The following is a 25270-nucleotide window of genomic DNA, read 5'->3' on the forward strand; positions in this document are numbered from 1 at the left end:
GCAAGGAGAAGCTCATGGTCTGAGCCACAGTCAGCTCCTGGTCTTGTTTTTACTGACTGTATAGAGCTTCTCCATCTTTGGCTGCAGAGCATATAGTCAATCTGATTTCTGTGTTGACCATCTGGTGATGTCCATGTGTAGAGCCGTCTCTTGGGTTGTTGGAAAAGAGTGTTTGCTATGACCATCGTATTCTCTTGACAGAATTCTATCAGCCTGTGCCCTGCTTCATTTTGCACTCCAAGGCCAAACTTGCCTGTTATTCCAGTTATCTTTTGGCTTCCTACTTTAGCATTCCAATCCCCCATGATGATAAGAACATCATTTTTTGGTGTTAGTTCTATAAGGTGCTGTAGTGCTTCATAGAACTGGTCAATTTCATCCTCTTCAGCACTGGTGGTTGGGGCATAGACTTGGACTACTGTGATATTGAATGGTTTGCCTTGGATTCGAACTGAGATCATTCTGTCATTTTGAGGATTGTATCCCAGTATTGCTTTTCCTACTCTTTTATTGACTATGAAGGCTACTCCATTTCTTCTGAAGGATTCTTGCCCACAGTAGTATACCTGATGGTCATCTGAATTAAATTCACCCATTCCTGTCCATTTTAGTTCGCTGATACCTAAGATGTCAATGTTCAGTCTTGTCATCTCTTGTTTGACCACGTCCAGTTTTCCTTGATTCATGGATCTTACATTCCAGGTTCCTATGGAGAAAAAATCTTTACAGCATCGGACTTTCCTTTCACCACCAGACACATCCACAGCTGAGCGTCCTTTCGGCTTTGGCCCAGTCGCTTCATTCTTTCTGGCGCTACTAGTACTAGCCCTCTGCTCTTCCCCAGTAGCATATTGGACGCCTTCCGACCTGAGGGGCTCATCTTCCAGCGTCATATCGTTTTGCCTTTTGGTACTGTCCATAGGGTTTTCATGGCAAAGATACTGGAGTGGTTTGCCATTTCCTTCTCCAGTGGATCACGTTTTGTCAGAACTCTCTGCTATGACCTGTCCGTCTTGGGTGGCCCTGCACGGCATAGCTCATAGCTTCATTGAATTACGCAAGCCCCTTCGCCACGACAAGGCAGTAATCCCTGAAGGGGATATATATATATATGTGTGTGTGTGTGTGTGTGTGTGTGTGTGTGTGTGTGTTTGTGTGTGTGTAAATTACTAACAAAGAATTAAGGGAGACTAAGATGCATTTCTGACTCTTTAGTCTTCATCAGTCAGTCATACCCTTCTGAGATTCGAACTTGGGCTGATTGCCTATTAGGCAGACATATATATATATGTCTGCCTAATAGGCAATCAGCCTAATAGGCAATCAGCCCAAGTTCGAATCTCAGAAGGGTATGACTGACTGATGAAGACTAAAGAGTCAGAAATGCATCTTAGTCTCCCTTAATTCTTTGTTAGTAATTTACACACACACAAACACACACACACACACACACACACACACACACACACACACACACACACACACACACACACACATATATATATATATATATATATATATATATATATATATATATATATATATATATATATATATATATATATATATATATTCTGCCTTTTTAAAAAGTGAAAATGTCCTCAAATTATTAACTAAATCTTTTTCTTATGTTGTTTGTCAGAAATATATCTAAGCCATTTTGTTCCAATTTTTAAAAAACAAAATTCTTCTTCCATCCATTTCCTGAATAGGAAAATAGCCCATAGCTGTTTTAACCTGGCACTCCACACTGTTTTTTCTGTCCCTGTTGCCAATTTTCTGAGATGTACTAACTTTAAAAAGCATACAAAGAAAAAAAGACATGAAACATCAAAATATAGTAAGGCAAAATTCTTTGCTATATAATATTCTTATCAAATCCAGGTTTCAGAACACTATATAATATTGAAGTTAGATTTTAAAGAAGTTTGACTACTTATGCTGTGTTTCCCTGAAAATAAGCCCGGTCCTTTGGTACAAAAGACCCATTACGGCTTATTTTCAGGGATATCTTATTTTGCAGGTGGAAGCAGAGGTGCGGGGGAAGGCAGGGCCATCATAGTGGAATGGCAGGTGGCAGTGGCCGAGCACAGAAACTAAAGTTTTGCATGGTACAAATGAGGAAGAAGATACTGTTACCCCACCAAAGCCATTTAATCCGAGGTGACCAGTTAATGTGGTTTCAGCTTTTATGCTGTCCCTTGATTAGAAAGGGTCTAATTCAGCAATTGCTCCCCTTTTCCTTCAGCATGGCCCAACCTCCCCACGCTTCTTTCCAATTCTGCCTCAAAGCCTCAGTGATTCAGTCTTCTTCCCGCCTTCCCAGATTGCAAGCCTAACTCCAATCCCTTCCTTCAATTACAACCTCATTTACCTATTTCCACCCACGAGGGCCAATAATCAAACTGGGCAGAGCCCTCCCATAAGCCGAACACCAATGGGTATTCTTCCCTTTTCCTTTCAGAGTGGAACATGTTTTGCTGCTGAGAAAGTAAACAAGCAAAACTTTTGCTACACTGCGAACCTGTACCTTCGAGATCCCATGCATGGCAATTGAAACTCATCCAGCTTCTTGGAAGGGACCTTGGAGGTCATCTAGTCCATACTGCTGCTCAGGCAGGAAACCCTATACCAGAGGTGTCAAACTCAATTTCATTGAGGGCCACATCAGCATTGCGGTTGCCCTTGGGGGACTGGGTGGGTGTGGCCAAGGTGGGCCAAGGCCATGTTGGGGGGGGCTGGATGGTGGCACGGAGGTCAAATGCCCTCAAGCACCCACGGCACTAAGCCCAGCCCCACTTCCCCAAGGGGGCACCCAGCTGCACTTACCTCCTCAAGGCTGCTGCTGCTGTGCTTGCTCTCCTTAGCCAGGTTGCTCATGATGTGTATGAGGGCAAAATCAAGAGGGAGGCCCACTCCCTGTCCATGTGAGCAGACCTGGCTTTGTATCCAAAGCTTCCTTAGCAATAGACCTGGCTTTATATCCAAAGCTTCCTTAGCAATAGGAAGACCACCCAGGATAGGACAGGAGGAGGGGGCAAGGGGATGGTGAAAGGGCAGCAGGGAAGGACTAAGGCAGGACTTCCCTCAGACCCTCCCTCTCCTTCCTTCTTTCCTTCCTTCCTTCGAGTCGTAGGAAAATATTTGAGATGAGGGAGGGAGAAAAACGCAAGAAACGCAGCTGGGGAAGTGTCATCCTTCGTGAGGAATGAAAAAATGCACCATTGCCTGGAAATGGCCAGCACATGGCCCTCGCCTACTTCACATCAGCTCTTTTCCAGTCCTCTGGAAGTTTCCCAGTGCTCCATGAGCTTTCAATGATATAGTTCAGTAGTTCTGAGATCATATCTGCCAGTTCCTTCAGAACCTTGGGATGTATTCCATCTGGTCCTAGTTATTTGAACTCGTCTAGGGTAGACAGGTGCTCACTTACTATTTTCTTGCCTATCTTAACTTGTGTTTCTAATCTGTTTTTATGGTACTGTTTTTGATAAGTTGACTGTTTTTTCCTTTTGTGTAAAGAAGGATGCAAAAAAACCGAGTTGCTTGTCACCTTCTTACCACTTTCTCCCACTAATGGACCAATCATTTCCTTAACTTTTTTCTTGCTTTTTACATGTTGAAAGAAGCTTTTTTTGTTATTTTTTACTTTTGTCGCAAGCCTTACTTCAATTTGAGCCTTAGCTTTCTTCACGTCATCCTTGCAGGCTTGGGCTATTTGCTGATATTCTGACTTAGTTATGTGCCCCTCTTTCCACTTTTTATACTTGTCCTGTTTGTCTTTCAGTTTATCAGAGAGTTGTTTATGCAGCCATGCTGGTTTCTTTTGAAAGCTGTTATTTTTCTTCTTCATTGGTATTGTCCCTTCTCCCCTGGCCCCGCTTAGGCTCCCTCATGTCCCACGTGAGCAACATCAAGCTGGCACATCCATCACCCCAGCTCCTGGGCAACCACAATGCTAGGGCTTACTTTTGGGGTAGGGTTTATATTAGGCCCAGCCCCCAAAATCAAGCTAGGGATTATTTTCGAGGTAGGGCTTATTTTCGGGAAAACATGATATATAACTACTTTTCTATTTGCATACAACCCTCCAAATCCGCCAGCATTTATAATCTGATAGCAGTGTGCTCTCAATGTAGGTAATTGATAATGCTTTATTTTTAATTGTTTTAAATAAATAACCCTGTTGCCTTATTGCTGCTGTTCACAATTCATTTATGTCAATAATTATCCATATTTATGAATAAAATTGTTACTGTACTGATTATATTCTCTTTTCATGCACAATGTTAAAAAAATTAGTTGACATTTCTAATTCTGAGAGACTATGTATCTTTAAGGAGACAAAGAAACTAGAGCAAGGAATTTAAAAAAAACAATCCAGAAGAAAAAATTAATACGTTGTTGCAAAAAAACAAAACAAAATAACCCAGTAGGATTCAATTTTAAGTTGAAGTATTTTTATAACTATAAAAGTAAAAAATAAAAGCAAGAGAAAGAGCAAAATTCACAGAGATGATTGAACCAATAGCAATTTGAAGATACCATTTTTAATAAGGCTGCAATAATTTACTATATATGTGATAAATATACAAAGCACCTCTCTTTAAAATGTTAAAGCAATCACATCTTTCCCTGGCTGACAGGTTGCAAGATCTTCCCATATTGAAATATAAAGTGATCTTACAAGCAACCATTGGATCTAAAAAAGGAACAACCACTTTAACAATTTGAACATGGGTGATTTGTACTCTTTCCTCTGTATTGTATACCTTTTGAACAATTTGCCTATTTTTTTCATAGATAGCTGTTGAAAATATATCTTATCTACAAATTTAAAGATTTACAATTTTCACGTCTTACATTTTCAACATCCACTTAAAATATTTTTCTGAATATTATTTTATTAACAGACAAGTTACACTATTATAATTTTGTAGTACAGCAGCAATGTCAGAGCAGCTTGATAATGTCAGTGCTCTCCTACTTCTCTTGTTTACAAGTTGTCTCACAGTCAGTACACCGTCAAATGTGGAGTTTGCTCCTCAATCGGCTGAAGGGAGAACATTGTTTTGATGCATGCAAATAACAGTTTTAAGTAGTCTTGTTTTGCTGGCAGCTGCTCAGTAGCTTTGCCAGAGGTCATAAATATAAGAGTTAGCCGTCTATCCAACTCAGTAACACTATGCCAAATTCCTTAGCAAAATTCACATAGATTTTCTCATCAATAAAAGATGCATTAATTTAGCAATACTTGCTATTGGCCCATTCAGTTTTGCTGTAAATCCTGCAAATTCAATTTTAATCCTTTTATGGACAATTTTTTTAAAATAAAATATGCTATAATAAATAATAAAAGTCACTAGCATAATTTAGTTTTTAGAAAATGGAGAACTAAAAGGACTCAAGTTGATTTAGACAAATTGAAAGAAATTAAAAGCCAGACCAGTCAATTTAAGAAATATTTTTTCTTTATAAAATTGTTTATATATTCTGTCCTCAAAAATAGCTCCCATGATGATTCATAATTATAAGCATCTTAACAAAGAGAAATGTTTACTTTTAAAAATAGCATTCAAAGAATTTATTTTAAAATAATTCAGAATTTGAATATATAATTGTTGGCCCCTCCATCATCCTGGGCCAGAGGCACAATGAACTAAGACTATTAGCCTTTTAAATGCCCACAAAGAGAATCTGTCACAGAAAAGTACTATATTTGTGAGCATTTAGAAGACAAACAGTAGACAGAAATAGGAGACAATCATACCTTTAGTCCAAGCTGATAGAGGGGGACAACCATAGGATAGTATTATAAATGAATTGTATTAATTTTAGTTGTTTATATTCTATGGGTTTTTTCTAATATTGTTCACTGCCTAAAGCCCATCAGTAGAGGAACAGATTGTACATTTTGTTAAAATAATAAATAAAATCCATCAAAAGTAGATCGGTCAAATTTTGCTACGAAAATTTAAATGTCCACAGTTTTTTTCTATTCAAAAATGCCATTGTATGTCAACATACAGCTATATGAAAAAGTAAGTATGCTCCATTGAAATTTTTCACTTTTCATCATAGAAACATATTTCAACATAGAGACATCTGATTTTCATTTCAACAATATTAATAAATGGGATATATTAAAATAAATATCATGTGCCATTTACATTTCATAGTTCCCTGTGTAATTTAAATTTTTAAAAATGTAACTTTTACATATGGAAAAAGTAAAGTATACTACTATATTTATCATTACAGGCAGTTCTTGACTTGGACCTGTCGCTTAGTGGCCATTGAAAGTTATAGTGGATGCCCAAAATGCTATTTATGACCCAGTTCTGAAATTACAGCTTCTGCAGTACCCCTGCATTGCTCCTTATATCCAAACTCAGGGATCCCACAGCATCCCCTATCTCCACCATCCCCCCATCCTAGGTCCATGCAGACTTTGAGCCTGCTTCTTATTTCAGCAAAGCCATCAGTTCTATTTTCTTAAAATGGTCTCTGCAGTATTATGGAAAACTCTGCAGTTCTATTTCTGTCATAGGTTGAGAACTACCTTTATCTCAAAATTCTAAAATTAGAATCTAGTATACCAGATCTGATTCAAGTGGTTAGAACATTGTGAGAGAAAATCTGAGAGGAACCTTTGTAATTTAAAACTAAACTATTTTTATTTGCTCTTTGTTGGGAGGCCTTCAGAAAGGTTATATATGCCTATGAATCTTGGAAGGATTTTAAAAAGATCGCCCAACAATTGGACAACAATCATTCCACTGTCCAGAAGATCATCTACAAATGATTTCAAACAACTGCAAACTTGCTTAGAACTTGCTTGTAGAAACAGAGTTTCTACAAACCCCATAATTCCATAACATGGCTTAAAATAGCTCTCATCATTACCTATGAGAAAACACACAAGTCTACCATTAAGAGAAGCTGCATAAATTAGATCTATGTGGGAGGTATGCCAGGAGGAAAAGTTTGTGATTCAAAAAAATATCAAGGCAAAATTAAAGTTTGTTCATAAACACCAAGGAAAAAACCTGGATGTCTGGAACAATGTACTCTGGACAGATGAGGCAAAGATAAGAGTTATTTGGCCAAAGTACCAGAAGACGTATTTAGCAAAAACCAAAGATAGTATTTCACCAAAAGAGCCCAATACCAAGTGTAAAGCATGATTGTATAAAGATTATGGTTTGTGACTGCTATGCAACATCAGGACTTGGGCAGCTCACAATTACTTAGTCCACAATCAAGTCTTAAGCCTTCAGAGGTCATTGAGGATAACATAAGTTGATCTGTCAGAAGACTGAAATTCAGCTGAAAATGGATTTAGCAACATGACAATGACTCTAAACTTTCCTGTAACGCCACCAAGTAATTGGGACAGAGGGGGAAATGGAGGTCAGGAATGGCCAAGTCAAAGCACAAATCTAAAACCCATTGAAATGCTGTGGGGTGATTTGAAACAGGAAGAAATCCCTTAAATATCACCACAGCTGAAACATTCTGTATGGAGGAATGAGGAAAAAAAATCTTTCTAGTTAATGTCAAAGACAATTAGCAAAAATGCCTAGTGAGGTTATTTCTGCCAAAAGGAGCAACATCAGGTATTAGACCCAAGGAAATGGTATAACTTCTTTGTTCAATAAAGGATTACAAGGTCCGTTCTTCATATATTTTTGTTCAATTGCATTAATATTGGTATGTTCACATCTGTTATGCAGGCTGCACTTATTTTTTCACATGAGTATACCTCCCTTGACTGGTAGAAAGTGAATCCCACTAGCTAAATTGTTTAGAGAAGTTTTTTTTTGAGAATAAACAACACAAAAATTCATTACCCAATCATAACAGGGACATTTGGGAAGTGCTGGTTTAGGGATTCTGGATAAGAAGAATGTACACAATGACTTGTATGCAGAAACAAGCAAGACAGAATAAAAAGAATGAACAGAAGTCATAAATAAAATAACTTCAAGTACCTAAGTGTTCTAGCCTAAATATTCTACTATTTATTTTAACTTTCCAAAGTTTTCAGTGTTGTTTTTTTACGGATGGTCTCACATACAAATGTTGTAATATTCCAGGCTTAATGTAGCTAAGGCTATGTTTAGAGTATGACCAGATGTATATTTAGTAAGTCAGAGATACAAGAAACATACTTCTGAATCTGGGGCAAAGACAATTTTAATTACAGCAGTCAAATGGATATTCAGCTGAGTTCAAAAACCATTCCAAATTGAAAATCTCATCACTTGATAATATAAACCAGATTCAGAATATGATGTATTTACATTTCCAAAGAAGCTTATATACTGACCATCTATTCTTGGACTCATTGTAGCCAGCTCTGGTTTAAGTATTCTACAGCTTACTGGCTATTAGTTGAGAAGATAAGAGTTCAATTTCTTCCATAAATAAATGATACCTCTCCCCCCCCCCCGCCCGCGGGAGAGCTATCTGAACAACTTCACATTGGGACAGGAAATGAACCTCATATTCAAATGACAAGAGAATGTTTTATGATTATTTATTCATAAAGGTCTGAAGTATTTGCAGCATGCTACCTTCTAACCCTGCATCAATGAAACATTTCAGAAAGACATCATTATGAACAGTACTAAAAGCCACTGAGATGTGAAACTGAGTCAATAATCGCACCATTTGCTTTTCTTTCTTTCTCTTTACAGCAAATGGTATCCATCAAGCAATCCAAGGGAATTTCAAATGGAAAAAAACAGAATTCAGATCCAAAGTAACACAATATGTTTCCTTCCCTTTCCCCAACAAAAAAGGGGAAAACAAAACAAAATGAAGTTGTGTGGACAACCTCCTCTGTAACATTTTACTCCAGAGATGGGATATATATATAAGGCCTATAAATATCTAAAATCTAGTGTTGTGGGGGTTTTTTGTTTTATTTTTTTTTACTTTAGCTTGGTCTAGGATGCTCACAGTTTCTCAACTGAAACTATGATGAAGTCTGTCCATTGTTGTGCAATTAAGGAGAGTCAATAGATCTCAAATTATGATTTATACAATAAAAAAACCATTCAGAATTTATTGAACTCCATTACATTTGTAAATAAAGGATTCTCTAAGACAGAATTTTGTTGAAGGTATTACAAAAATAATGCTTCTTTAAAACACGTGTTTTTACAATATCCAATACTTAACAAGTTTTGGGAGAAAGTGGTGGGATATATAAGGATTGTGTGACAAAAGCTAAAATGTTCAGAGGGTAATATTCTCTTCAACTATATATCAAGTATATGGAATCTGACATCTTAACAACATTGTATGTATGTATGTATGCATATACATATGTATATATGTATTAAATTTTTATGCCATCCACCTCTACAAGGTGACAAGGTAATTAAAAGATTAAAATGAATCAACATTAAAATATTATTAAAAACTGTGCTAAAACCTTGTCTAAAAAGAGTCATAAGATGGATAGGACAGGGATGAAATCTTGTTACCCTGTCAGTCAGCCACAGCAGTGAGCATTCCCTTAGAGTCCCAGGTCAACCAACAGTATCAGGTTTTGATATCCTTCTGAAAGGCCAAAAGGGAAGGGGAAAGTTCTCATATCCAATGAAAAAATGTTCCAGAGGGATGGGACCACAGCAGAAAAGGCACTTCTCCTTGGTTAGGCCTGTCACAATAACTTAACAGATGGAATTCATAGCAGGCCTATTCCTTTGGGACAAGTTGGATAGGCTTGTCTCCTCAGGGACAGATGGCTCCTCAGATACTCTAGACCAGGGGTCAGCAACCTGAAACAGCAAAAGAGCCACTCGGAACCAGTTCTGTCACACACACAAAAAAGTGGGAGCTGCAAAATGTGTGCGTGCATGCACGCACATGCACAGAACAAGGCAAAACGTGCACGGATGAAGGCAGCAGCTCTCCCAACGGGGCGGTGGCGGTTTGGAGAGCTGCGTGGAAGGCAGCAGCTCTCCCAACGGGGCGGCGGCGGTTTGGAGAGCTGCGCGGAAGGCAGCAACTCTCCAAACCTCCGCCGCCCCATTTGGAGAGCTGCTGCCTTCGTGTTTGACAAAGGCAGCAGCTCTCCAAACGGGGCGGTGGAGGTTTGGAGAGCTGCGCGGAAGGCAGCAGCTCTCCAAACCTCTGCTGCCCCATTTGGAGAGCTGCTCCCTTTGTCAAACACGAAGGCACCAGCTCTCCAAACAGGGCGTCGGAGGTTTGGAGAGCTGTGCAGAAGGCAGCAGCTCTCCAAACAGGGCGGTAGAGGTTTGGAGAGCTGCGCGGAAGGCAGCAACTCTCCAAACCTCCGCCGCCCCATTTGGAGAGCTGCTGCCTTTGTCAAACACAGACGAAGGCAAAAGTTCTCCAAACGGGCGGTGGAGGTTTGGAGAGCTGCTCCGCCGCCTCGTTTGGAGAGCTGCTGCCTTCGTCAAACGTGGACGAAGGCAGCAGCTCTGCAAACGGGGCGGTGTAGGTTTGGAGAGGTGCGCGCGCAGCTCTCCAAACCACCGCCGCCTGTTTGGAGAGCTTCTGCCTTCGTCCCACTTTTTTTCCAGAACAGCGGAGGACTGGGAGCTGCAGGAGACGGCTTAAAAGAGCCGCATGCGGCTCCGGAGCCGCGGGTTGCCAACCCGTGCTCTAGACGATGCCATGTAGGGTTTTAAAAGTATCGACCAACAGCAAATGGCAACCAACGCAGTTCATATATAACAGTGTTACATTTGCAGACCTGGGAGCTCCCAAGACTGTGAGCTGCTGCAATTTGCACCAGTTGCAGCTTCCAAATACTCTTCAAAGGTGGCCCCATGTGGAAAGCATTGCAGTAATCCAGTCAAGAGATGACTAGAGCATGAGTGATCATGCACAGAGCCTCAGGATCCAGATAGGGGGCAACTGGTGTACAATGCAAAGTTGCACAATGGCTCTCCTAGCCACAACTACAACCTACTGTTTGAGTAGGAGTCATGGGTTCAAGAAGAACCCCAAGTTTCACAATGGATTTGTCTGGACTAAGGCAACCCCATGTAGATTTAATGTTCATAAACCACTGGATTTAGAGATCTCTTCATTGCAGTTTTGCCTGCGTTCAGCTGATGCCTGTTGACCATCCCGACTGTTACAGCCCTCAGGCACTGAGAAAGGTCAGTCACAGCACCGGCTGAATCACCAGGGATGGAGATACTGAACTGTATATCATTGGCATACTGATATCTCTCTCATCCCATGGTTTCAGATGATCTCACTCAGTGGATGCATGCAGATGTTAAAAAGAAGTGGTGAAAGTCTGAGCCCTGTGACAAATTCTGAGCCCTACAAAGGATGAGTCTTAAAGAAAGGAACTGAACCAGCACTCTATTGTGCTGCCCAGCACCAGCACCCATAACCACCCCTAAAGGACACTATGATCAATGTATCAAAAGTTGCTGAAGGTCAAGGACAGCCAGGATGAATGCAGTACCCTCATCCTACTCTTGAAAGAGATTACCCACAAGCTTGACAAATGCAGTTTCTATCCTATAATTCAGCCTGAAATGCAAATAAAAGAGGTCCAAATAATCCATTTCATCCAGGACCTTATATCACTCTAGTATTAGTGATATAGTTTGTTTGCATTTTATCTTATAAGTCTCAATTATAAGTATATGATTAGGGAAATCAGTTTTAAAATAAAAACTGAGTTGCTTTTGAAGATAAACAGGAATAAGCAAAAATTCAAGGAATATTCAGAAAAGTATAGCTATTTTCAGAAATAGTAAGAATGAGATTAGTAATGTAGATGAGAAGTAAAAGGAAGAAAACATAGAGTTAAGAAATTAGGTAATCATAACAGAACACAGTGGCTCAGTGGGTTAGGATGCTGAGCTTGTCGATCAGATCGGCAGTTTGGCGGGTCGAATCCCGAGTGCCGCGTAACAGAGTGAGTGCCTGTTACTCGTCCCAGCTTCTGCCAACCTAGCAGTTCGAAAGCACATAAAAATGCAAGTAGAAAAATAGGGACCACTCTGGTGGGAAGGTAACAGCGCTCCGTGCACCTTTGGCGTCTAGTCATGCCGGCCACATGACCACAGAGACGTCCTCGGACAAGCGCTGGCTCTTTGGCTTTGAAACGGAGATGATCACCAGCCCCTAGAGTCGGAAACAACTAGCACGCATGTGCGGGGGAACCTTTACCTTTACCAGAATAAATGATGTATTCATTTCTTCTTTTACTAAAAACAAAGTATGCACATGGTAGTGCTGTACAATCCAAAATTCCCAAATATTATAAATAGTAATTTTATTTTGGCGCTGTCCAACTCTGAATTGACTCTGGGTGGTGTACAATTAAACAGAATAAAAATATAATGCAATAATTAAACAAAACAAATAAAAAAGAAGAACCAGTGCAGATCAATCTATATACATTCAAGCAGGGCCAAACCTCTTATCAAAAGAGAACAGCCAGAATTTTAAGACTTTCCAGAACATCATCAAGGCAGGGGGCACATGTCATCAGGGAATCTCATTCTAGAGGACAGGTGCCACAACAGCAAAGGCACCTTGAGTCCCAATCAATGACATTGTTTAACTGTAGGAATCAGAATTTCATTAGCCCTGTTGTACTGAACCATTCATATCTGCCTATGTCTAGAACATGTTGCTATAATGAATAACTTTTTAATAGTTTTTTTCCCCTAACATACAATATTCAAATACTTTGCAAAGTATTGTAAGAGAATTTTGGTTACATTTTGCAAACTACTTATTTTGTAATCTATCCATAGGAAATAAAACAGAGAATAGTTCTCTTTGTGACACTAATTTGCATCATGTGAGAAGCAGTAATCAACCCTCTTCTCTCAAATATATATTGTGATGTAACTGAAAGAACAATTCATTCACAACTACTGTGCAATTTGTATGTGATGGTAACCTTTGTGATTTACCTTTTATACAGATAAGAAAGATGCCATCAAAAATTAAACAGGTAATTATCTTATTAGAACAATCATTCCCCCGACTCACCCCCACCCCCACCTCTTACTTTTGCTTTTTCCAGCTGTGTCTGGGCCTGTCGTTCAGCCTCTCTCCGCACCGCCTCTCTGTCCTCCTCAAGAGACACATCTGAATCAGACGGACGGCTGGTGTAGGAGTCCGCTGAACCCTGAGCAAAAGAGTTTGAAAAATACAATTATTATCTTGTTTCAAAAATGTTTCTAGGAGCTTCTTTTTCAGAACCAACAGAAAATCCTGCTCTTTTTTTTTTTTACTGCAGTAACTGCAGTTAGCCTCCATAACAAATTAACGCATAGGAACAGTTTTAATTCTGAAGCCATTCTGAAAACCAGTGTTCATTGTCCAGAATTATGCTTACTCTTTTGTCCTTCCTTCTACTCAGCAAATGATTTTTGTTCTGCAAAGATAGGTTATGTGGAATAGTATCAATTGTGCACTGCAGGCTAAAGGATGTCCAGCTGTTTCAAGAATAGGTTTAAAATCAGCAAACTAGAAGCAAAGCAATTTGATTCTGATCCTTGAAAAGGATTGTAACTTCAGCTATGAGCTACCGATAATATCTTAACTGAAAAATAGCTCTTCAAATGATATCCCTTTTCCTTCAGGAAATAATGACTCAAATCTGTCTCAACCATTCAGCAAAAACAGAAAGGATTTCAAATCAAATTGTGGCTGAGAATATGTCTGCAGTCAAGGTAATAACCAACTACAGGTAATGATGCCAAATATCTACATAAGCAACATATATCTTTGATTTTATCCCCACCTCTTCCTGCTACAGTCAGAGGAATTAAAACCTGTTAATTCAAACAGAATAGATGCAAGCAGTACTTCCCCCAGCCCACCTGCAATGCAAAATATGCCAGCAAATTGAAATGTATAGCTTACACAGATATCTGAATTCTTCAGCCCTCCGCCTTTGGCTCTTTTCAGAAGCCTGATCCAAATGGCCTTCATTAGCCAACCAGCTTAGTTATTGTCTGCAGCTGCAGAACGCAGCACTGTTTCTCATACATGTGAATACTGAACACCGCAGAATCACGGTTCTTTGCACATCCATTCTCTGCTGCAAGACCTTTCTTTTCAGCTTAACAACCTCTCTCTGTCTCTATTCTAATTTAAGTGAATTCTTGATTTGTCATGCCACCAAAATACACAGATGTTTTATTAATTTGAGAGAAAAATCAAAACCAAGTATATACTAAGAGATATGGTATCACACTGATATAATCAGCATACATAAACAGACTGATTTTAAAAAATGCTTTGTCCTTTGGTGCATGCATTTCTGAATTTACTTCATTGTTCCCCCCTCACCTCCTTTACTGTGTAAATGCAATGTTTACAAAAGAATCTTTATGAACCCCATGCAAAATGTAACATTTGAAAGTGCAAACTTCATTTTGTCTCTTCAGAGCTTGAGTATATTGCGGGGGAAGTGTTTAGAAGCTTTTTACAGAACTGGGCATGCTCCATACATACAGCCATTTACGTAGATGCTCACATCACACTGTGTTGCCAGTCTATGTCAGATTACCATTTTACATCCCAAGAGTAAACTGCTGAAAAGCAATACTGTTTTTAGAAAACAGAAATACCTTATACAGTATATTATTCTTTGCTATATATTTGAGAATTTTGTTTGTATTACACACTGTTCTCTATTGAATTTCAAAAACAGAATCATATTGTAAGGATCATCTCAAATTATTCTCACTGTTTTCATTTGATTAACATCTGATACAAATATTAGTAACACTATATATGTTATCAATATTTTATTTTTATCTAAAAAAGGACAGCACATGCCTCAACATAATGTATTAAGGAATATATACTGAAGGATAACAACTGGTTTCACAGGTTTATTGGACACTAGAATGCTGAACATGAATGACATGGTAGGTCTCCTATTACTGCTTTCATATTTATTATCCATTACTACTACTATTAGTAGGAACATTAGTATAACTCAGAGCAAGGAGTCTACTATTCTGAAACAGTCATAGGTTTTAGAGTTGAGAAAGAGATAAAGAATGCTTTCTACACCAGTTGTGTATTTAGAAAACTAAGACAGTGCCTGTCTCATTTCATATAGATTCATAATAATTTGTATTCCATTCCAGGTATCTATGTGCCTTGAATAATACTAGATTAGCTAATAAGATAAACCAAAAATTCCAAAACCAAAGTAAATATGAAATAAACAAATATCTTTAAGGTGTCAAGATCAGTGTACATACTGTAAAATTCGGTTTGTCCATGTTGACTAAATACACAACAGCACTCTACACAGCCCCCCAAAATAATTATTATTAGCTATGGCAAAAGTTCAAAATTCTAGTTCTTCTTAAATGGTGCATATACTTAAATTATAGTTTGTCTATATCTTGTCTATAATCTATTTTACAATGTCCGGAAAGCATCTAAGGTTTCAAAATAATAGATCATGCACAGTTTCTCTTTACTATTTTCTATAATTACAAGTACTTCTCCGATGAGTTCCATTGCAATACAAGCTGGTTTACTGAACAGTACCTTCATAGAACTTCTAATTAGGGACTTGAGCATTTCAATGATACAATGAGCTGTACTGATGGGAATGTGCATGTCAAAAAAGAACAATTATGACAGACAGGTCAGAATAAATATCATCCACTAAAGAAAGAAATGTACTTACTCCAATATTCGCTACTAGGGAAAAGCAGAGAGCAAGTGACAACAGCACTACTGTTTATGATGCATCTAGAAAAAAGTTAGGAACTCGACATTATTAGAAAAATGGTATGCTTTAATATAAAGAACTCACAGCACTCTTATTGGTCACCTGATCACAACTGAGCACTCAGGTGTCACCAGTGATGGGATTCAAAAATGTGAGCAACGGGTTCTCTGTGTGGATGCTGCTTCCAGAGGTCCATTCTGGGCCTGGGCAACAAAAAATTACTTACTGGTTCTGCTGAAGTGTTGTGAACTGGATGAATCCCACCATTGCAGGACACGTGACTGACATTTACAACATTCTCTGCTGGATTCCCATAAGCAAGGTTAATGAGATAGCCTGCACGGAAGATTGCAAGTTGCTCTGGTCTGTCACCCTGACTTTTTATCCTGTCCATGGCAATCCCCATTCACTCATGCCGGCACTGGCCCTTCCCTGACTCACAGCCTGCATTATTCCTCCCATGGCCTCCTGCAGTATCTCTACTGTCCCATAGCACATTGGCTTCTTACCGGGACAGACAGACACACACACATACTTGGGCCATGAAGATTTAGAAATGACTAAATGGCTGAATAACAAAAGGTCTGTCTCCCCATTCTTAATATAATACTGTATATACTCTCTATACAATACTGGCATGTCACTGTAATAAAATAATTTAATGAATTAATTCTAGTGGTCTTCAGATCCTATTAAATCAAATATTTACAGTAACTGTCACAATTTATACTGTATCAATAACATAATTACACAAATGATGTAAACTGTTGCAAATTGTGTAAATTCAGATTTAACAAATATACCACCAAATTATTTACTACATGAAGATTTTATTGTAATTCAATTTGTGAAAATTGTGGGAAGTCTGGCAAACAAGGACTTATTTCATAAATAGCAATTAAACCCATCTCTCTTGATTAATACATTATAATCAAAGCTGGGAAATTCCTATTACTGTTTTCAGTATTTACCCTAGACAAGTATTAAATATACTTATAGAAATCTGTGTTGTTCTTTCCTGATCATGCTATCTACATGGAATTTGAGAGGACTCAAGCCAATATTTATTAATTTTTATTTGATAATACATAAAATACGCCTGTTCTAAAATGGCTATCCTGGGATATGTGAATGTACATTAATTTTGCTTCACTATAGTAGGAAGTACAAGCTTACAATGTCAGCATAGTGTACATTTTATCTTGGCTGTACTTACTACATCTGGCTACAGTATTTCTTTATATTATTTTTCATTTCTCTTTTTAATGTGCTAGATGTTGTTTTCACGTGCCTGACATGATGCCCTCCTGATATTTAATAATGTACCATAGCATCCATCTTAGCATGAAGAAATTCTGATAAACACATCCTCACCTCCTGCAGGAATTAATTTTGGCTGAAGTAACATATTTTGGTGAAGCAGGTTTAGATTTGTTCTTATAAGATCTTTGGCCTGGAGTTCTAATTATCAATCTTACATCTGATTCTTTTTATGTCAGGGCACACTGCATATTTGTAGAATTTTGTTCTACTTTAAGTGATAAGAATCTGTTTGATCTTCAAGACAATTCCTCATAATCTTAGCTGATTATACCCTGTATTCTGTTTTTTAACTCACATTTTTTTATCTACTTAGCTTGAGTCCTGTGTTTCACATACTCAGAAATTCTATCCCATGATAAATTTACCCTCTGTATGTAATAACTAGTTCCACATACAATGCTGATTTTATTCCTAATCCTTTAAAAGTTTTTTCCTGTATTTAGTGGAAATTAAATTGTTTTGTGAACTGTTAGTTCTAAAATTAATGCTTGTGGTGGTCAAAAAGACTATCTAGAAATGTTTTCTATCTTAAGATAATACAACAATTTACTTTGCCATGTCATCAGGACAGAATACAAAAGAACATTACTATGGTGGTTATATAATTAAAAACAGTTTACAAATTGTGGTTAATTTCTTTATCAAATCCATTTTCTCCCTAAGCAATACAAATAATTATTAAACTTCAACTGTTTGACATAACTTGCCTACCTTCAGAATATTATTAACTTGCCTATGACTGCATATTACAATTAAAACATTTTCCTCCTTTCAATCATAAACCAAACTGACTCTAGAGTGAAGGTTTACAATAAAAACATGTAAACTAATTGTTTAAAATAAAATTTATCATTATTCTTTAAACCCTGGAATTAAGAAATAACACAATACCAATTAAAAAGTAAATTATAAGTAAAGAATACAAACAATTCACTATGACAAGTGAAATCTCTCAGGCTTTTATCCATTTTGCAATAGAAGACTTTATAATTGCAGATTTCAATATATCCGATAATTGATAATGATTAATATGTTGTTATCTTGGCTACCTCAGATTTTTTTCCCTTGGAACAGTTGATTAAAACACTTCTTCTGTTGAAGACTTCTTTAAGTGAGTCTAATCTGTCATAATTTCTAATAACAGTTTCCATGCAAACATTACTCATTTTTGAACAAAAATTTGGAACTCTTGTGGAAAATCATCTATGCTCCAATGATAATATGTACATATGTACATCCAATCCTACATTTAGTTATACTTGAATATGCAAGAAATTAACATGAAGCATTCCATAAATTGCCAGTGACTAAGTAGCATCCATTAAGCTATATTCATGTTCCAGTGCAAACTATTTTTATACCTGCTGAATAGTATTTTATACTTATATTCACTAGCAAGATATTTTACATTAATTTAACCAAATTAGAAAAAAAGAATAAACTAATCAATATAAAAAGATAAAGATGCATGTTTTCACATTTTTAGTACATATGCTGTAATAACTTACATAATACAAAGACAAATAGTTCCAAAGGCTTAAGGACCCTGAAAGAAATCTCCTACATCCATTCAACATTTGAAAGGTTAGTATTGCAATGAAAAGTTGAACAATTCACAGAAGCATTCTGCAAGTAAATCAATTTGTCTTTCTGGATAGTGAGGCCGTCTGGACAACTGTCCCTGTTTTAATCATCTCAGGTGTAGTCTACTGCAACTCTTTCTATACAGAGGTGCCTTGAAGGCTGGGCTGTTATGGGCATGGTATGGTATGTTATATTCTGCTCTGTGAACTGCACTGGTTAGCAGCAAATGGAATTTAGGGTTGCAGGATCCAATCTGGATCAGTCAATAGGACCAGAGGTTTTGTCTTCCAAACTTTCAGACTCATATTGAAGCCCATCTTTTTTATAGCAGAGTGTGTGCTTTGGGCTGTTCTGTGTGTGGTAACCTCTAGTCCAGGGGTCAGCAACCTGAAACAGTGCAAGAGCCACTCGGAACCGGTTCCCTCACAAAAGGAAAAACTGGGAGCCCTAAAAAAATGTGTGCGCATGCGCGTACATGCACGCATGTGCAGAACAGGGTTTGACTGAAGAGTGGAGCCAAGGTGAGATATGCACCTACCCTGCATATTTGAATTGATTGGTTGAACTTTTTTAGTCCCACTTTTTTTTTTTGGACTGCACATGGCAGAAGACTGGGAGCCGCAGGAGATGGCTGAAAGAGCCGCATGCGGCTCCGGAGCCGCAGGTTGCAGACCTGTGCTCTAGTCCCAATGACTGATCCAGATTGGATCCTGCAACATTATCTAGGGACATGTATATTTGCTTTCATTCAGAATTTAAGGAGCTCATTATCATCTATGAAGGTCATGACAGTGGTGGCAAACCTGTGGCACGCAGAGCCCTCTCTGTGGGCACGCACACTGTTGCCCCAGCCCCGCCTCCCTGGTGGCCACCTCACCAGCAGCCCCCCCAGAGGAGAGTTGCCCCCAGGCATGGCCCATGCAGAGCAGCGCAGCCAAGGACATGGCAGCCAGGCATTGGGGAAAAGACACCGCCCTCGCGCCCCATCACGTGCAGATGATGCTGCGGGTTTACAAGTGGAGGGCATGGCCGGCATGGTGCTGCAGGGCCGCCTGGGCGATCTGCTGCAGTGGGCCGTGGAGGCAGTGGGTGGCCCTGCAGGAGGGCGGGGCGGAGCATGGGAAGGTGGAGCGGGTGCAGGGGGGGCAGGATTTGGGCACTCAGTGTCTAAAAGGTTCGCCATCACTGGTTTATGATATGTCCTGGCTTTTCAAGAGATTACTGGATATGTTATGATTGTTCATCCTTTTTGACAGTTTTAGGTTCCACTGAAAAAATATTATCACTTAACAAAAGCATACACCCCTAGAGATGCATATGTCATCTATTCTGCTGTCATGTAAACAAGGTCTTAAAACCTGGGTGTTCCTCATGCTTGGATTATGTCAGTGGTGGGTCTTATATAAAAATGCAGCACACTAAGAGGGTGCTGTTTTTTCCTTTTTAAGAATGGTTCATTATGTTAATTTTGTTTTACTGTTGCTGTTAATTTTGTACCGAATATTGTTAATATAGTATACTGCTGAGAGTCATTATGGATTTAGACAGCTTTACAAATTTAAATTAAATTATTCTCAAAACCTGGAACAATTGCCAACACACAGTTGAAAGAAAGATTAAAAAATATAAAACAAAATTTTATAATCTTGTGTGTGCTCACATAAGCACTCCTGATGTGTTTTTGCTTGGAATTAGGAATATAACAATACAGGACATGCACAGTCTAATGAAAATTATGATTCTTAATAAGGGACAGGGCAGAGGAATTAATTCAACTCTGTCTCCATGAAAAACCATGAAAACTGTATACAATTGCCCTATTTCCCAGACCCTCATTTAATTCATGCAATATCATAAGGAGAAGTATTATGCATACAACTAAAAGTCTGGAATGGTGAGATTTCTCTACAATCAATAAAATAAAATAAAAATAAACTTTTCTACCAGTCTTTGATTGTTACATATTATTATTAAACATATAAATTTGAAATATCTCTTAAAGTCATAGTTATCAAAGTTATAGAAATGATGTATTATAAAATAATCTTTTAAACATAAAATATATAAGGAGGTATCTGAGGATATGTATTATAAATAACTTGAATATTTTATGCGGATTTCCCACAAGCCAAAAACAGCTAAAATTATACCAAAAGAAACACAATGAGAAGGTGACTTCTTTTCTACATGTAATGATAAAATTACTGTTACTGTTTCATTGTTTTGCAAATACTAGGTTTGTATGACAAAAAGAGAAGTTGCTATTTAGTTTGGTGAGTACTATAATTTAAATTTTTACCATTGTGTTTCTAAATTACATTACTGAAATTTAGAATTAATGTTTTAGTGTAGTTGTAATTAACATTTAAACTTAAAGAAACCTCCTAATTTCTTTGTCACATTTCCAGCTGTACTTTGACATATAGTGATTCAAATAATTGCTTGTGTGGGATAACTCTACGAAAATATTTCTTTCTCAGTGGAGACACATTTCAAAAGACACTCATCACCATTAACTCAACCCCAGTAAAAAAAAAACTTACAAGCTTAAGAGAGAAAAAATGCTCAGGAGAAAAGTTACAAGAAATACAAACTATTATTACAGAGAATTCTGTTAAGTCTACCACAAATTGTGCAAAGACAACAATTTCCTAGTAAGTAGAAAATACGGAGGAATTCAGAATATATCACTGATATACGATCCTCTTCATATCTATCATATTTAAAACTAGAAGCAATTTATGTATGTAACAATGTTCTGAATGGTAACCAAATTGAAGACACCAATTGTTTAATTTTTCCGCAATCTATCGTTAAAGATTTCAAGCACCAGTTTGAAATTCAGCATAATGAATATCTGGGATATTATGGAACAAATCTTCAGATCAGCTTCTTCAATATAGAAACAAAGACAGAAACTTGCAGAATACCATATATACCATATAAATATGAGTTCTGGTACTGTATTAAAATGCTGACCTACATTCTCTTTTTAAATATACATAGGAAAATAGTTATAACATTTTGTAGTTTATTCCCTCCCATTTCTCCAACTGCTAAAACTCTAAACATATTTGTATATACAATAGAAATAATTAAGACCAAATAGACATTTATACTTCAACATTTAATATTACACATTTTCAAGAAATATTTTTAAACTGTTTCTTTTCCTGTTAAAAAATGTAAAATTGCTCCTACAACTCAAACATTTTCCCAAATTTTACAACTTTATCAAATGCCACCTTTGCACATACATTCACAGCTTACCCTTTCATAATCTTCGTCATAAAGGTACATTACTTTTGCCTTACACAGTTTCACATCACTTAATGGATTCCTTTCTGTTGCATTTCTTTACTCTTCTCTTAGTGATTTACCATATAATTTTCAAAAACTGGGATAAAACAACTCTAACTCTTCCCACACTCAAAAAGTTTTTTAAAATATTGTTCCACTCTATAAAAACAAAAGGTCTTGCTGTAAAGCAGCTAAGGGACTGCGGATTTGGCAAGCTGCACCAGTAAAAGCCATAAACAAAAGAAAAGCAGCCACAAAGATATGTTATCTTAATCTAGTACTATAAGTAGAACCATACAGTTTACGCACACAGATAGGATATTCAAGTCTCTTGTTAATTTAATGCTTCTGTGCTGATTGGCTGGCAGAATGGATGGATGTAGATATAAAAGAACATGCATGTTCTTTCAACAAAACATTTCAAAAAACTGTGGCAATAGAATTTTTCTTTCCATACTGAGACTATACATAAATAAACAAATACCCATATGACCAAACAGAAGGTTATAGCATTTGGAATAAGGGTCAAAAGCAAATGCTTCAAAGCTGACTGATTGCCCATTAAATTTTATCCCAGAAAAAAGATATCAGAGATTTTGAGAATTCTTATTTATAACAGAACATTACTATACATACACTACATATATATTTTAAAACTTATACCAGAATTACTTTTAATATGTCAAAGGTAAAGGAATGACTCTACTGATCATTAAAGATAATCAAATAGCTGCATCAATAGGAGGGTGAGTTGAATGAAATCTGAAAATTTTATAGATAATGCTGAACAGAAATATAGAAATCTTGACCTATATCTGGAATAGTGTCTGATACTTAACCAAACAAAACGAGTGGCTGTTAATTCAAAAGCTAATCAATTTTCAGATAATTTCAAATTTAGGTTCCAAAGGGGTGCTATTACATCAAATGGGATGGTACTCCCTTGGAAGGAATTGTATAATATAGGGACTCCTTGAACTAGTTATGCAGAGTTTCATTTATGTACATTCTGTAAAATGTATTTACAGGCAACAACCATTCACACTCTCATAAGCTATCAACATGACCTATGGTAATGTAGTCTACTTAGGACTGCCCTTCAAGAACCCCCAACATTTCATCCAGTGCAGGTAAAGACGCTGAGCTTGTCAGCTGGAAAGCTCACAAACCGGGTTTGAGACCCAAGTGATGGGTGAGTTCCCGTTACTTGCCCCACCTCCTACTCACCCAGTAGTTCAAAAGTATGCAAATTTGAGTAGATAAATAGGAACCACTTTGGTGTGAAAGTAGCAGCATTCTGTGCACTTCATATGTAGCCATGCTGACCACATGGCCATGGAAGTATTTTCAGACAATGCTGGCTCCCTTGGCTAAGAAGTGGAGATGATCACTGTCCCCTAGAATCAAACATGACTAGACAGGGGAAACCTTTACCAATGAAGAAGAATATTTGTAGTTCAGGAATGACATGAGAGGTCCTTGGTGTTTTCTGAGCTTGCTTGTTTACTTGCAGATGTTCCATTACCCAAACTAGGTAACAGTGATATTACCTAGTTTAGGAAATGAAACATCTGCAAGAAAACAAGCAAGCTCAGAGAACACCAAGGACCCCTCATGTCAACCCTGAGCTACAATAGTCCCCTTTATTAATACCACATATGGGCATCAAGCACTTCAGACAGCATACAAATGAGAAAAAGTTTTTACCAAAGAATAACTTTTCTTCCTCCATGGAATGCCTATGACAGCATGCCCACCCTACCAGTTTCAGGTACAACCCTCCAATCAACTACACAGCTGGATGGATAACAGCCCAAGAAAGTGGGTGAAAAATAATACGGCTTGTGATCAGATACACAGCTCAGATTAAACAAATATCTGCACACCATAGCAAACTTCAAAGAACAGTTGGACAGACCATCACACCAGAGCACAAGGAGAGACTGGCCACTACCATCATGAATACATCCCACAGACATGCTGGGAAAAGAAAAACCAAATTGCAAAGCAGACTCCCTAAACTCAATTCCAGAACCAAAGAAACACAAGAGCCAGAATGCGTAGTCAACATGTCCAACCACCAACTACCCATTGCAGAACACAGGATCCTACAAAAAAGATTAGGACCGATGATGCTACCTAGTTTGGGTAATGAAACATCTGCAAAAAACAAGCTCATAAACCTTTATGTTCTAACAGAACTTCCCAAACTGTCATACAAAATGTGGTAAGAAAGAACAAAATTCATGATATGCACATGTGGGAATCACATTCCACCTGAAATTTACCTCAGCCTCTACCATGACCAAATTTTAACAAACAACAACTTCCCCAATGCCTTGAACTAGAATAGATAATGAATCTCTTGCAATCTTTTGTCTATTAGATTGTGTTTGTTTTTCCAGATTTTTATTTTTGGGTTATACATATTTACTTGTTTTATTTTGTAAGCCACTCAGAATTGGGACAGACTGGGTCAGGTTATAAATTCCAAAAATAAATTTCAATTTCTCCCTCCTATTTCTTTCTGCAATAACCAAGTTTTGTTGTTGAGTCACTATTTAAAAAATAAATTCTTTTAAAATTCATTTGAAATTCCATAAAACAATAAAAAGTCAAACATCAAAATTATGTGTGTCACAACAAGATCCTGAATAATTTCAATTATGATTCAAATAAATGACCTATGAATGTTTTGCATGTTGCTAAAACTCAACTGGATAAATTGGAATCCTTTTCCTAATTTGAATTTTACAACTCATGGAGGACTGTTCTTTCCTTTTCATAAAAAAATAGACTATAGTAAAGTAATGTCATATCCACTGCTTGCAAATATTATAGCCAATTCCTGACCTCCCCAGGAAGGATTTAAAAATGTGTCCTTAAGAATCAGTCAGTAACCTAAATACTGAATGGTAGTCATTTGGTCTTGCATGTAAGAGTCTCTTGATATTCCCTAAAGCAGTCATTCCATGAAAAAAATGGCTTGGAATAAACACACACATGCCCTTTAAACATACTACCTATATATGAATGATCCATTCATACCTATTTAGATTTTAAATAACAATATATACAAAAACTTTTGAAAAGCAAAAGAAAATTACATCAGACATCTTTGTTAATTAACATCACTAAATGCTCTCTCGTTTTCTCTCTATTAAAACAAACCTTTACACTTTTACTTATTTTACTTTAACTTTATTTTTACTTTACTTACTACTGCACTGCATGCAGCAATTAAAACATCACATGTATTCAGAAAAAGTGATGGATAGCATTGAGATGTTATGCAAGTATTTATATTTTGCTCTTTTGAATAGATGAAAAAATGTT

At 37.4% G+C, this 25270-nt stretch overlaps 1 protein-coding gene across 8 annotated transcripts in view; it reads right to left on the bottom strand.

Annotated features, from left to right (window-relative positions):
• The window catches only part of CACNB2 (calcium voltage-gated channel auxiliary subunit beta 2), a gene marked incomplete at its 5' end in the record, with an annotated part of 225721 nt that overhangs the window by 70358 nt on the left and 130093 nt on the right, over nucleotides 1-25270 (bottom strand). For 5 of the 8 annotated variants that reach the window (XM_083376243.1, XM_083376246.1, XM_083376242.1 and 2 more), the window contains one exon: nucleotides 13031-13150. In XM_083376243.1, coding sequence (XP_083232369.1) covers nucleotides 13031-13150 — 120 coding nt within the window. Of the gene's footprint in view, nucleotides 1-13030; nucleotides 13151-13890; nucleotides 13960-21904; nucleotides 21935-25270 lie in introns of those variants that run through there. The other 3 variants (XM_083376248.1, XM_083376244.1, XM_083376247.1) reach the window with 2 other exon arrangements.

The sequence above is a fragment of the Vipera ursinii genome (genome assembly GCF_947247035.1).
Source record: "Vipera ursinii genome assembly, chromosome: Z".
In the NCBI taxonomy this organism is placed as follows: Eukaryota; Metazoa; Chordata; class Lepidosauria; order Squamata; family Viperidae; genus Vipera; species Vipera ursinii.